This window comes from Zalophus californianus, chromosome 17, assembly GCF_009762305.2.
Source record: "Zalophus californianus isolate mZalCal1 chromosome 17, mZalCal1.pri.v2, whole genome shotgun sequence".
NCBI lineage: Eukaryota > Metazoa > Chordata > Mammalia > Carnivora > Otariidae > Zalophus > Zalophus californianus.
In genome coordinates, this window is record NC_045611.1 from 20,649,309 (window position 1) to 20,664,321 (window position 15,013).

The 15,013-nt window shown below is 41.4% G+C and overlaps 1 protein-coding gene across 5 annotated transcripts in view; it reads left to right on the forward strand.

The window, feature by feature from the left end:
• CDH11 (cadherin 11) overlaps positions 1–15,013 on the forward strand; it is a 146,176-nt gene that overhangs the window by 96,309 nt on the left and 34,854 nt on the right. For all 5 annotated transcript variants that reach the window (XM_027619395.2, XM_027619394.2, XM_027619399.2 and 2 more), the window contains 2 exons: positions 7,261–7,660; positions 11,899–12,193. In XM_027619395.2, coding sequence (XP_027475196.1) covers positions 7,433–7,660; positions 11,899–12,193 — 523 coding nt within the window. In that variant the 5' untranslated portion in view covers positions 7,261–7,432. The remainder of the gene's footprint in view (positions 1–7,260; positions 7,661–11,898; positions 12,194–15,013) is intronic.

Below are 15,013 nucleotides of genomic sequence, written 5' to 3' on the forward strand. Positions count from 1 at the left end.
CCAAGTGGATCTTATTCCCCCAGCTTGTCCTTATGAGCCAGATGACACAGGTTAAAGCAATCAGTGATCAATTTAAGATTTGGTTATTGCTGGACTAGATGCAGTTCAATCAGCCATGGCTCAAGATGAGAATGGAAGCTTCATGTGGTGGAGATTGTAGAGATAGGTGTTTACTTCGAAGAAGCTGGATTGGGCAAAGACCAGAAGACCGGAATGATATGGTACAAATTCATCTGCAGCGACGTGCTCCCCAATTCCTCGGTGCTGTGTACATAAGTCCTGCTTGCACTGATCCCATCATACGATTATTCATCTGGGTAGATGACTGTCTCTCCGTTGTTCGAGTACAGTCTACATACAGATCAGAGATACACAGCAGCCTATGGATCCCTGAGGTCCAACCCAGGCCTGACACTGTGCAAAGTTACTGCTGAATGAAAGAACTGGCAAAGAAAAAAAGCTTTATAGGTATTTACTGCTCTGAGACAAAGGGAAATTTATATATGGGCCTTTGATACCACAAATGAAGTTACATCATGTTGAGCATCTGTTTATCATTGCCATTTCTGCCCTAATTTTCCCTCAGGTATTTTAGCTCATGTAAAAAAAAAAAAATTGAAAATAAAATCTTTCTCTCTCTACACATTCATATACAGTGTTTATTCACAGTCTGAGATGACACAGCTGACATTATTTCCTGTACATGTTGATATATTTTATTCATCTTAATGATTAACATTTTTGATATATTTTATTCATCTTAATGATTAACATTTTAAAATATTACAGTGAAAAAAAGACTGTCTTAAGGATTGAGTAGATCACAAATAATAAGTTCTTCATTGCACACATTGTATTTAATCATCTTATTAATGGAAGTTTACTTAATTATTTGAAGAGATAAGTAAATAATCACAGAATGAGTCTACATGTTTGGGGTCTGAGAACTGAAGTTGGAGTCCAATGGTACTTTGTGGCCATGAGAGCCTGATAATATAAAGGCTGATTGTACGTACTTTAAAAATAAATGAAATTCATATCTAACAGAGATTATTTTTAATATCAAATACAATTTTGGAGCTGAGATGATCCTTGAGGATAGATCATGCAATCTCCTCATACCAAAGATGAGGAACATGGACTCCCAGAGTTTGGGAGTCAGGTAAAGAGAAAGCATGGGTTTTGCTGTCATATAAACTTGAATTTGAAGTGCAGCCTTGCTAGTGATTTAGGATGTACCCTTGGGTGATTTACTCAACCACTCTGAGCCTCAATTTCCTTGTAGATAAAATTTGGGTGATATATACATAATACAAGCTGTGGTAATACAATTGTGGTAAACAAAATTAAATAATATGTACCAAGCCCTGAGTTTACTGCCCAGAACTAGAAAGATTCAGCACCTGGTCAAGGATAATTTCTACTATCATTACCTAATGTTATGTAGCCTGTAAGTAATGGAACCAGGATTTGGACACATGTCTGCCCAACACCAGGCAGTGAGTGATTTTTTCACTTTCAAAGCTGACACTCACGTGGTTCTCTATTTCTCTAGAAACAGAGGATCAGACTTACACTGCAGCAGTTTTAAAATTCCCACTCTCCCCTAGAGAACGTTATGGTCATTGATAAGGGGCCCTATTTGCTGCATACTTTGACATTTGAATTTAGTATTAGAGCGTGGAATAACAATGACCCCTTTGCGGTCTTTCCTGTGTGTTTTGCACCTGAACAGAAGTGATTATTACTCCAAGCTTATGCTTTGCTCCCAGTGTAGAAATCAGGGAAGAAGAAATATGATTCAATAGTTCTTATTATACTTCCTCTCCCCATTCTCTGTGATTTCCACAGACATGGCATAATTCCTGTGATTTGATTTGAAACTAGAGACCAGCTCAGTGCTGAGTGATGAGATCTGAACGGGGAATAAAATATGCTTGAATTAATTTGCATAATAGAATCCGATTGGTTACAAAGCTGTGTTTGTTGAAGTGGAGAGCAGAGCCCCCGAGCTTCCCCACAAGGGGACACTGCCCAGGCAGAATGGAGTTTTGAGTTCTGGTGTGGGCCTCGATAATATTCTTAATGTAATGATAACCTGTCTTTAGCTGTAAATTAGCTCCCTGGAAATGAAACGAATGGGTCAGCCTGTCTGATCCTTCCAGCTCTGTGGGGAGGAGAAAGCTGAAAAACCAAAGCCACTTGCTTTCTGCTCAGCGCTTTCGTCTTTCTTTCTCTATCCGATAACAATTTCCAGCAGGAGTCCAAATATACTTAAACACCCGTATATGTCATTTTCTTTTACGGAGACAAAAGCAGTCACAGCAAGAGGGTTTTATGCTCAAGGCGCAATAGCTTATGACGGGCTATCTGCTCTCAAGATAGAGGGGCAAGCCTTCCACTTAGAGCTGGTGGTTTTGCAAATCCATTTTCCTGTCATGTTATTACTCCGGTGACTTTCAACATTTATTTTTCCTTCCAAGCAATATGCTCCCACCATAAAATAAAGTCAGCCTATATGTTTTAGTGGAACCCCCAATGCTTAGACATCCTGGCATACTGCTAGAAAGTGCTTTAATGGAAGGATTGTTGGAGAGTTGCCTCGGGGGTCTTTATTAAAACCAATTAGAACATTGATATATTTCTCTATTACCAATGTCAAGGTCTTGTTAGGAGGGCCGCCTATTAATTTTCATGTGTGTTCCTTGCAAACTCTTTACCATTGAATGCATCAATCAGATCTCTGGATTTTATTTTATTTTAAAGATTTTTATTTATTTATTTGACAGAGAGAGACACAGAGAGAGAGGGAACACAAGCAGGGGGAGTGGAAGAGGGAGAAGCAGGCTTCCCGCCGAGCAGGGAGCCTGATGCGGGGCTCAATCCCAGGACCCCGGGATCATGACCCGAGCCGAAGGCAGACGCTTAATGCCTGAGCCACCCAGGTGCCCCAGATCTCTGGATTTTAGAAGGATTTCTTTAAAAAAAAAAAAAAAAAAAAAAAAACCTCCCTGAACACATTTTTGAAACTTACACATTTAGAAATTCTGAAACAGGGCATTTAAAAGTAAAAAACAAAGATTAACTTTTGTGTAATGTGTTGTTTAAAGGCCTGGTTGTACTGTGCTGTTGATGGACTGATGTAATTACTTCCTGTTCGTCTTCACGTTGGTCTCTGCTATAAAATGCTTTATCCTCTTCTTTCTGGTTTGGTTTTAGTATTTTAGTCACCACCAGTGCCACCAAAACGTAAATTATTATCATTTTCAGACTGTTATGTGTGTATCGAGATGTGTGTCTGTATTTGCTCTGCCACCTTCTCTTAGAAAAGGTACAGGATTGTAGGGGATGAGGGTACAGGTCTTTGAGCCAAATATCCAGGGTTCATGTCCCAGATCCTCCACTAGCTGGTTCTGTAACCATGGATTTAATCTTGCTGTGCCTCAGACTGCTTACCTATAAAATGGGAATAGCAATAATACTATTTGTGTAGGGTTATTGTGAAAATTTGATGTCTCAACTCATGGAAAGCATTTAGAAGAGTATTAGGCAGATCATAAACCTGGATGAATATTAACTATTATTACGATTTTTATCAGTCATATTTTTAGGATATACCAAGTTCTAATGTTGGTTTACTTCTGGTGCCTTCTAGGTTACAGTATTCAGATCATAGTAACCATATCATTTCCTTATGAATTCAGACAGAAGCAAATGGCAGGAGTTGGTATTGTTCACTGATTGAGAAACAGACACCAGAGCCAGATGGCATGGGTTCAAGTTCCAGCTCTGCGATTTCCCAAAAGCATAGCCTTGCACAAATTGCTTCATTTGTCTGGGCCCCAGCTTCCTCATCCTTTATAATAAGAATATTGATAGTACCTATTCATAAGTTTGTTATAGAAATAAATAGCTGGATTACTATTTGTAAAGTTATTAGAACAATAGCTAGGAAAAGCTTTCGCTCAGTGATTTTCATTCTGAAAGTAATTTTTTAAAATTATGTCTTAAAATTCATCTTATACATACCTGAGGCTAATCATTAAAATAACATTACATATTACATATAGTCATATAAATACTTTCAAATAATGGGTCCAATGAGTTACTTTTAAAAGCAAGATGGTTTTGCTATTTCCAAGAAAAGAAAATAGATAATTTCATCTTTTCAATAATGGGCTCATTGTTTTTGGGTCATGTGGAAACTCTTAAATTCATTACTATCAAGCTAGAATTTTTTTATAAAGGGAAAAAAGTTGTCATCTAGTTTTAACACTTCTGGTGTCAGAAATAATTGTGCTTTACAGCAAAATGGCAGCCAGAAGAAAGAGGTGCAGAAATATGAACTTTAATTAAACCCTTTCTTTCAAATACACTTCATGGTTTATATGCAAGAATAATTTATCACCATGTGAATGAACACTTAATACTTGGCATGGTGTAAAATGGGCAGGGATCTTGTCACACCATATGGTCTTTGCTGTTTCTTCTTCTTGAGATTCTGTGGTGGCAGTATCAAGTTTGAACTTTAAGTATGTGGTTCAAATCATACATTCAACTTTTATTGATGGCTTGCTTTCAAAACCACAGGCACTGGGACCTATAATCATGTACAACATATAATCCCAATCATAAAGATGCATCCAGTTTAGTAAAGAGACAGTGTATGAATCAGAAGAAATCCCCAACAATCTCTCACTGGAGCTCCAACCATGAATATGAAACTGGAAGCCATTTGTAGAAAATGTCACCCAACAGTTTCATTTTGGGGAGAATGTACCAATACAGGAATGATGAGGTCCCATGACAAGCTACTGGCAGATTCTTGGCCATATATCTGGCTTTCTGACTTAAGCCCAGGGATCTTCCTATTGTTTCACATTGACTCATTTTAGGATCTGACTCTGCCTGGGTTGCCCTCTGTGTTTTTTTTCACACAATCAGTTTGGATGGCAAGAAACAGCATTTGATGTATTATTAGCATGTCCAAGTCTGAGGATGAAGCTGTTGAATGATGACACTGTCTTTTTAATCTCTCTCTCTCTCTCTCTTCCACACAGCCTTTTCCATACCCTGAGATGTCTGTCTACACCAAATATTGGACTCCCTATTCCTTGAAAAGAGACTAACAGAGTACATCATAGGGTGTACTGGGGGCAGTGATGGACACCTGAACTTATCTGCACATCTGTGGCCTCCTAGATACATTTTGCCATATGACAAAGGAAGCAGAAAGGCTTGGGTTGGTGAAGTCAAAGACCATCAGAAGGAAAAATGTTCTGCTCCAACAAATTACAATTCCACCAATTCCCTTATTTTCTAGACTACTAAGACCAGACGGCTGTGGTATCCCCATGTAACTCTTATTCCTCAGTCCTCTCTTAGAGAAAGTACCTCACCATCCTTTTCTGGGCATCTCCATCTGTAAGGCACCTCCTTCTACTGAGTGAGAGCAGCAGGCTTGGACTGTGGCACTCTAGGAAGAGAGGAGGAGACCCAGTCTGTGCCCAGTTCCTCACCCTGTATGCAGCCCCATATGAGGGCAGCAATTCTTGTCATCCCCATGGTTCAGATGAAAACACCTCTAGAGGCTCAGAATGCCTGACTGATAGCCCCAATGTCACCTATATTGTAAGATATAGAAGTGGTACTCCAACCCAGGTCTCTCTGATCTCCAAATCTAGGTACATTCCACTATGCCAAGATTCATGCTTCTTCCTTTATGTTCTCCTCCCCCCGACCACCACTACATTTATACCAAATAGTTAAGAATTAAATGATTTTTTTTCTACAATGCTCAAGAAGCTCACCAGTTTCATTTAGACCCACCAGTGCTGAAATGAAGTGTCATCTGAGAGTTACCCTCTATGCCCAACATTCTTCTGAGATTCTCTCCCGTTGGCGGTGGGCATGGTAATGGGGATTGCCTGGTTCTGGGAGCCAGAACTCTAGCTGAAGTCTGGGTGGCACACCAAGGGAAGAGGATAATTGTTTAGAAGAAATTGCAGAGTGCTAAGAAAGGGGAGCAAGCGAGGGAAGTTCCATAGGGCATAATTAAGTTTCCAGCAGCAGCAAGACTCAATTTAGTAAAGAAGTCCAGGAACCCAAGGCAGAAATTAAAGACCAGAGTAACTGTAGGTTAGAAACCTACAAGGGGCATGGAAGGCCCATTCTTATACTGATGAGTAGCTGAGTCATGGCTGGGTGCCAGGAACAAAACCTTTGGACCAGTTGGTGGGGTATGCTCTTTTATTTTGCATATCGTGGTTGGAAAAAGCTTGGAGAGTATCTCTTTTAAGACTGCCAGGTTAAGAAAGGATCTTCACATTCTTGGGTGGGCCTTTGAGCAAACAAGAGCAAATCTTACTCATTAAATCACACCATGGCATTCACTGATCCACCATGAGGACTTGATCTGTTATTTCACTGACAAGCGTTTTAGTGACCATGAGAGGTTTCTCGGGATCTGTCCCAACCTCCTTTCTCTGGCAAAGGTCCATTGCTGCTTTCTCCTCCTTACGGCATCCAGTCATGCTGACCACTGTTGGGACGTGCTGTGCTAATGAGGAGCTCTGGGGCATGCTGTTCCCTCTGCATGGTCATCCCATTCGCTCCCTTCTGATCACAGTAACTCTCACTTCAGGGTGGAGCACAGCCATCCTGCACTCAGGGAGTCTCCCATAACTGTCCCCACTCTCTGCCATGTCCACCCTTAATCCCCATCCATTACATGTTCCTCTCCTGGACTCCCATGATGCCCTAAGTTTCTCTAGTATGAAAACATACCCTAGTACAATTATGATCAATAATAATAACAGATAAATATGGAGTACTTGCTGTGTACGAGACATTGTACTAAAAGATTTAGAGGCGTTAGTCATTTAATCCCTGTGCCGATCTTGCAGTGAGTATGATTAGCATCCCCATTTCATAAATGAGCAAGCTGAGCTCAAAGAGCTCTTGTCTTACCCCAAATCTGTAGTAAGATAGTTAGTGGTAAAACGGGCACTGAGACCTTGGGGGCTGGATTCCACAGCACACTCGTTCATCCTTGTATAGACCTTGAGGGTCATCTTTGTGTATGTGTTTATTCCACCAGCACCATGGTAAGTTGCAAGAGAGAGCAGGGACTGTTTCTCGCTCAGCCTTCCCCCAGTACCCAGAATGAAGCGCTCCTGCGGGTCCCCTGTTGATGGGGTGGGATTGAAATGAATTGGGGGTGGAGCCTGCAGCTAATCTGACCTTCCTCTCTTCCTGCAGAAGCCGACTGGGGAAGTGGGCAGCCCTGACGTGATGTGTTCAGCGAGCAGAGACATTCCATTCCAAGAGAGGTCTGCGTGACGCGTCTGGGAGGCCACCGTCGGCCAAGACGCCACGGGATTGGTGAAAGGGGTGACAGCCGCATTCTCCTGTGCCTACCACGTAACCAAAAATGAAGGAGCACTACTGTTTACAAGCCGCCCTGGTGTGCCTGGGTGTGCTATGCCACAGTCAGGCCTTCTCCACCGAGCGGCGGAACCACCTGCGACCCTCGTTCCACGGGCACCACGAGAAGGGCAAGGAGGGGCAGGTGCTGCAGCGCTCCAAGAGAGGCTGGGTCTGGAACCAGTTCTTCGTGATAGAGGAATACACTGGGCCGGACCCCGTGCTCGTGGGCAGGGTAAGGCCTCTGCTCTACAGTGCTTATTTCTCCCTCTCCTCCTTCCCAGTAGTAGGATATGGCCAAGAAAGAAAATTTCTAGGAAGGGGGAAAAAACACTAATGGCCCTTCAATAAGAAACATGAAATCATTGTTCAAACATCCTTTCAGCCTTTTTTTTTTTAATTCATAGACTTAATATTATACCATTAAACTCCCATTTTTCATGACTGCACAATAATCTACTGAGTTGAAACCATTATTTATTCAACCATTCTCCAGCGGAGGGCATTTCCCTGACCACGCCCTATCCCCAACATGGACGCCCCTTCCTTGTGTTCTCAGAACCCTCCCTGCTCCTTATGAGAGCTTTCCTTTTTGTATTACATGTGTCTATCATATTCTCCCTCACTGGACTGGACCGGTGTCATTTTGTGACCCGAGGTCCTGGTACTAAGCCCAGTTTTGGGGAGGCCTTTGTAAATATTTGATGAGATGGATGTGTCTTAAGAATGGGTGGGATTTTATGCGCTTTGGCTTAGGGATGGCAACACCCAGTTAGTATGATCTGAGAGTCCTAGCAGTACTTGGACTGCATTCTTTGTGTACCCCCTCCAAAAAAGTGCAAAGTGTAGGCAGTCCAAAATACGTTAAAAAATGTATTGCCCATTATCATTTATTTTAAAATGTGCAGTCATCTTTCAGAGGATAGTGGCATTAACTACAAGGAGATAGGTGCTCACTGGCATAAGAAAGAAAGCCTACTATGCTCTGGGGGAAGAGGTAGGCAAATGGTAAGCTAGGGTAAAATATTCCTGACTTCAAAGAGTTCAGAGACTAGTGGAAAAGACACACTTATCTAAGCAATTACAACACACACACACACACACACACACACACACACACACACAGAGAGAGAGAATAGGATAATGAAGAAATTCAACAGAAGCAATTATACATTTACATGGGAATGTTTGGGAAGGATGGAGGAAGGTTTCATAGAGAACATGGTAATAACTTGTGACCTGAAAGAGGATTTGGGAGTTAATCCTGTGAAGGGGAAAAGGCCAAGAGTAGATCCAAAGGGTGCTAATTTGTAAGCCTCCTATATTCCAATGAGTTATTTCAGTTGTTCTTTAACATGAGAACATCAATGCATATTTATGTAATTGACATATTTGGAAGAGGTTCATATTAGCATCTCTATAATGTTGTTGGAGGGGGCGGGTTGGGAAAGAGTCTTTTCAAAGAGATGTACCAAAAGAATTTCATTCATGTATGCTCGAAAATGGAAAGATTATACCCCAAATAGAAGTAGTCTGGGGGAAATGGGAACCCAGGGAAATAATTGGCATGTGAATTCCCTACATGAGGAGATGGGCTCTGTGCCCAGAGAGAAAGACGAGACTTCAGTCAAGGCAGGGGCTGTGCAGCTTGAACAACATGGGGAGCTGTGTGTGAATTGTTCTTAGAATATAGAACCTCTGCCTTGGGGACTTTCTCAGTGGGGAACAGTGTGTGTGTTAGGGTGTGAGACTGCAGAAGAGACAGGACTTCGAGAACCCTTTCCTTATCTTTGTGGAGCAAGCTAAAGGGGCACGTAGGGAAAAAACATGGAGAAAAAGTAAGTAGTGAGTGGCCTTTAAAATATAGGCACGTGGGATTGAGTATGAGATGTCAGATTGGATGGGGGAAGAAGAAAAAAGTGGCTGGATCCTGTGGATCTTCCTTTTGAGATAATGCAGATATATAGTTCCCTGTGAATAGAGGGAATAGACTAGATGACCTTTGATTTGACAACATTCAAGGTTGAGTGCTTTACGATGCTCTGAAAAAGTAGAATTTGGCAAGCAACGGACTTTCAGATTTCTTGCAGGAAACACAGTCTGTGTCATGCTGTGCTCTGCAGAGGAGGAAGCCATCAGTCTTTGGTGTTAGAAATTGGCTGTGTATGCCTCCACAACTGGATCCCCTGATAGGATTGAATGGTTTCCCAAACTGCTTTTTGTGTGGAACCTAATAAATATCATTGTCAGCTGTATAGGTCATCTTTGTTGGAGAGAGAAAAAGAAGGAATTTATATCCAACTTTCAAATCTGAAAACAAAGTAGAGGAAAATAATGAGCACTATGATTTTACATTTTTTTTTCCAGTTATTTGGTTGATCATGAACTAGAATCTGTGTAATTCTTAAGAAACTTGGCCAAACTCACATGTAATCCATTAAAGTCCCTGGAAACTTCCCTTCTAGACACTCCCATTAAAATAAGCATTGATTTCCTTGTTTCTCATTCACAAGACTGAGCCCCTAACTTTTGCCAGGCCTGAGACAGAGAAAACGAACAAATAAACTGTGGCGGGGGGGGGTTGGGGAGAAAGCCAGGGGAATGGTGGCAGAGATCCTACCCTCACTGTGTAAATCGAATGAAGATTGGGGCAATTCTGTTCATCCTTTGGAGGCCACTAAATAGCTTCATATTTTACTCCCAAACTGCCTTATTCAGGAGAAATGTATTAACTGTCATTTCATGACAATATGTAGCTGGTTATGAATAACAAGTTCTGAAAGAACTTTTTTTTTTTTTAATTTTCCTGAGAAACACCGTGAACTGAAATCAAAATGGTCTTCCTGATTTGTGCCTACAGGTATCCCCCTGAACTGAAATATTTGGTGTTTCACTGAGGTGCTGCAAATCAATTAGATACTTTTTGGGAAACTGAAACAACACAAACACTTTTAAAAAGCAGTGTGTTCAACCTTGCTTTGTGATTCTGCACAAGCTCTCTGGGCCTTGGTTTCATAACAATAATAATTAAAATGGCATTAATAATAATACTACAATGGCATTTACTTATAATATCAGTATTAAAATGCCATTGATAATAAGAAAGAGCATTATTATTATCATTGCCATTTGAATAAAGCTTTTTGGTTTATACTGGGGCTTCTTACGTAGTAGGGTAGAACCAAGGGCTTTTTAGCCCTTCGGCTACCCTTAAAGCCTACGGAAATGGTAAAAACAATTTCTATCTCTTCTGACAAACAGCATAATGAGGGCAGAGGAACTAAGATTAAGATGGAAGCTTCAGACATTGAGGTGACATCAAGGGAAGGTGAGGAATTCATTACTACAGGAAAATCAGAGGTGGTCTTTGGGTGAGCTCCACATTCTGAAACACAGAGCAGAATTAAGACACAGGATGGGTAGTCAGGACAACTGGATCCTGCCCTGGTCCAGCCCATTGTGTATTTAGGCAAGTACCATCATTTCTCTGGGCTTTGTCAAAGGAGGAGAAAAAAAAAACTAAAGCTATTTAAGGTTCTCTCTATTGTCTAAGAAGCTGCATATCTATCAACCCATCCTACCCACACGATGCCTATGATCAGAATGGGAGCTTCTTCCAGGCAGGCTGCATCCCTAGACCCTCATACCTCATGTGCCTCACAGAGGGTCTTATGGAAAGGTCTGAGCCATGAACTTCTTGTAGTAACAGAAGCCTGGAAGCAACCTAGTGTCCTTTGGAAGAGGACAGCTAGAACAAGGTGGTAACATCCATCCAGTGGGTGAGGTCAATCTGTATGTATCAGTACGGAAGGCCACCTGAATTTACTTTCACAGGAAAACAGAGGTGGAGAGTGACGTGTGCACTATAGCACTTTATTGCATAAAAATAAGCTGGGACATTTATGTATCTCACTGTACAGATATTCTAGCATATGTGTAAAATATATCTTAGAGGATTCACAGGAAACTGGTAACAACTGTTGTGTGTGAGCAGAGAAATTGAAGGAGCAGGAATCAGAACTGAGAAGACTTACTTATGGCATAAATGTTTTTTTTATTTTTTATGTTACCTACATATTTCTTTCAAAATAAGTCTATTAATATAGGTGCGTATGTATCTATATTTTGTTTGGGTGATGTTTGTGTGAATATATGCATCTATTTTGTATGTGTGCATATTCGTGAGGGAGAGCACGAATCTTAGAATTGGATAAACTCAGAGTTCAAGTTTGAATGCTGGGTTCACTGCACCCAGCTGTGTGCCCTTGGCCAAAGGAATTATCTTCTCTAAGATTTCATTTCTTCATTTGTAGAAGCAGGGGAGCACATCTCCCTCTCGTGGTGTATGCGTGGGTCTGTGTGTCTGCGTGAGTGTGTGTGGACAGTGTCCGCCAGCAAACAGTGTGCAAGTGAGACTCTATCTCCCCGTGGCCTCCCTCACAGAATTAAAAATCTCGATTTCTCTTTTCCTAGCTTCATTCCGATATTGACTCTGGTGATGGGAACATTAAATACATTCTCTCAGGTGAAGGAGCCGGAACCATTTTTGTGATTGATGACAAATCAGGGAACATTCATGCCACCAAGACATTGGACCGAGAGGAGAGAGCCCAGTACACGCTCATGGCACAAGCGGTGGACAGGGACACCAACCGGCCGCTGGAGCCGCCATCGGAGTTCATTGTCAAGGTCCAGGACATTAATGACAACCCTCCTGAGTTCCTGCATGAGACCTACCATGCGAACGTGCCTGAGAGGTCCAACGTGGGTGCGTAGGGCAGGGGAGCCCCACTCTATCTACAGGCCTGCTGTCCCTTTTGGCGGCGGGTGGGGGGGCGGGTAGGCTGGTGCCTATTCTCCTGAATCCGGAAAGTTGAATTTATCCTGCCTCTTCTATGGCATAATGACCAAAAAAAATGTTATCTGTGTAGTTGAAGTTCCAAATATTTAAAATGGATGTGAGATTTTAAAACCGAAACTTATAAAACATAAGGAAGTGTGGCCGAGGGGCAAGAACACGACTGCATCCAGGGAATCCTGGCTCTGGTACTCATTAGCTATGTGACTTGGATCTGGGTCTGTCTCTTGTAGCCTTAGTGTTACTTTCTGTAAAATGGAATGACCATTTCTAGTCTTGCCAGATTAGAGGCAATATAGTTCAGTCACTAGCGCACACTGATGTCTGTTGAAGTCAGAGTGATGGTAATATTTGTTGCATGTAGACATCATGCTAATTAGTGATTTCCATGGCATTATTGCACTTAATTTTTGCGATGATTCATCTTTACAGTGAGGTAGGTCCTATTTGACATATTTTGCAGATGGGAAACCCAAGCTAGCAATAGGTTAACTAATTTATCCAAGGTCATCTGAGCTATTAAGCCGCTCCAGAATATACACTTAGTCATGACACTATGTCACGATCTGTTAGAATAATTTAGAAGTAGATATGTCTTTTCATCAGGGTTAAACACACACTGCATTGTTAAAGGATATTTCTCTGAAGGATTTCTTCAGATGGCCACATTTTCCTGGCAGCAACTTTTGTTTGGCTTTATAGAACACATGCAGTTGTGGTCTTTTGAGAAACATGCCTCATATTGAGAAGGGTTTGTCTTTCAGGCAATGATCAGGGCTGTTCTGATCAGGGAATGAGTCTGATTATATGAATCAGAGATTTGAAAGTCCGAATGGACTTAAGAATCATCTGGGCCAAACTGCCCATTTTACAGATGAGAAAACCAAGCAGCAAGAATAGGTACCAACCTGCTCAAAAAAGTTAAAGGCAGAAGTAACCCCCAAACCCTAAGCTCTTTGCACTTTGCATGTAGAACTTGGGATTTAAAAAAAAAAAAGTCTCTTTTGTTCTCCTCCAGATCAAATCAGGCTCTTCTCACATTTTATGAAGGTCAGGCTTCATTTCTTGCTTCTCTTCCCTGGCCATGACCAGTCCTTTAGTCTCTCAGTATTTGCCTTGGGATTTTAATGAGAAAAAAGTGGACATGAACCAAATCATTAAATAGGGGACAGTAGCATCAGCAACTGAGCCAGAAGGAAAGGCCTGTCATCCAAATGAATACTCCAGAGGAATTTCCATTGTCCCCACTTCGAGGAGCCCCCTGATGCTTCAGGCTAGCACCCAGACCTTCTGTCATGGCTTATGAGAGTAGAGTCTCTTGTCACAGTACTGGGGCTGTGCCCCTCACCAGCCAGCAAAACCTGGGCCACTTGTCACATCTTTCTCAGTTTTCATTTGGTCATCTATAAAGTGAGGATAATGTAAACTGTGATGAGGGTTAAGTAACATAGATGGAAAATACAAGGAGTCGTAATGGATTTAGAGGAGTTCCAGAAGCAAATGAAGCATAAAGATTTAATAATTTCCTTAGCTCAACCACAATGGTAGAGAATAGAGCCTATTCTCCTTTAGAAACCCCTACCACCTAGAATAGAGCCTGATTGTATGGGAAGAGTTCGAGAAGAGTCATTTGCATGAAATAATGAATTACAGAAAATTAGAAAAAAGCAAGACTGAATTTTACACCATATAAAACTGACAATTGTAAATTAAAGGGTTGACAGAGGCTGTGTAAATGGGCTCCCTTGCCCTCATACAGAAAGAACCTTGCCCCTCTGCCAAAAATGTCACTGAGAGACCGTGGGTTTGGTTGGTTGCTGGATGGGAGTTAGACTCCTGACTCTGGCAATAATCCACTTTGCAAAATAGATGGCAAAAGTTCCTACCCCTCACACCCAATTTCTCAAAATGCAATTGATGTAAAAATGAGAAGCCGAGGGAGGCTGGCGGAACACACGGAATATGCCCAAAACAGTGCCTGGCTCAGAGGCACTAAATGCTGTTTTGCTTCCTCCAGCACTGCACCCCGTTCTGTAGTCCAGCACTCTGTGCCCTCAAGTCCTGTGACCATCAGGGAAGAGAGGCTCTGCCAGGAGAAACAGAATCCCACCTTCCTTCATTTCCCTGGTTTCCTCTCCTTCGGACCCACCGATGTTTACGGGTGGTTTCTGTTAAATGACTACCAGACCCGATAGAGGTGGGAAGAAGCAATTTTCATGTCACTGGGGAACAACATTCTGTACAATATTTATAGCCATAAATTAATTAAAATGTAGTATTAGGAGCTATTTTATTACATGCAAAGCAACAATAAAATGATGTATTTATTGCTCTGCTACAGATGGTAGACTGCTCTCTGTCCTTTTACGAAAAGCAATTCATCATTAATTATCCTTTATTATACTCTTTGGGAGGATTTTTATTTAATTATTTGATATACTGAACATTTCAATTGCATGGGTCTCAGAATGTTTTTGCAGTAATGTTCATAGTATTATTTTAACTACTAAGCATAGCACGATGTATTAGGAATACAGAAAGTTCATTTTTAAGCTACAGGAGGTTTTTTGTTTTTGTTTTTTTTTTTTTAAGGAAGGAAAGAGGGAAGGAAGAAAAGGAGGAAGAGAGGAAGATTTTACATCTCAAACCCAGAAAAGCAAGCATGTTACACAATTGTGGGGCTTTTCTTAGTTTTTAATTTTAAGATGGAACTTTGTAAATTAGAATATA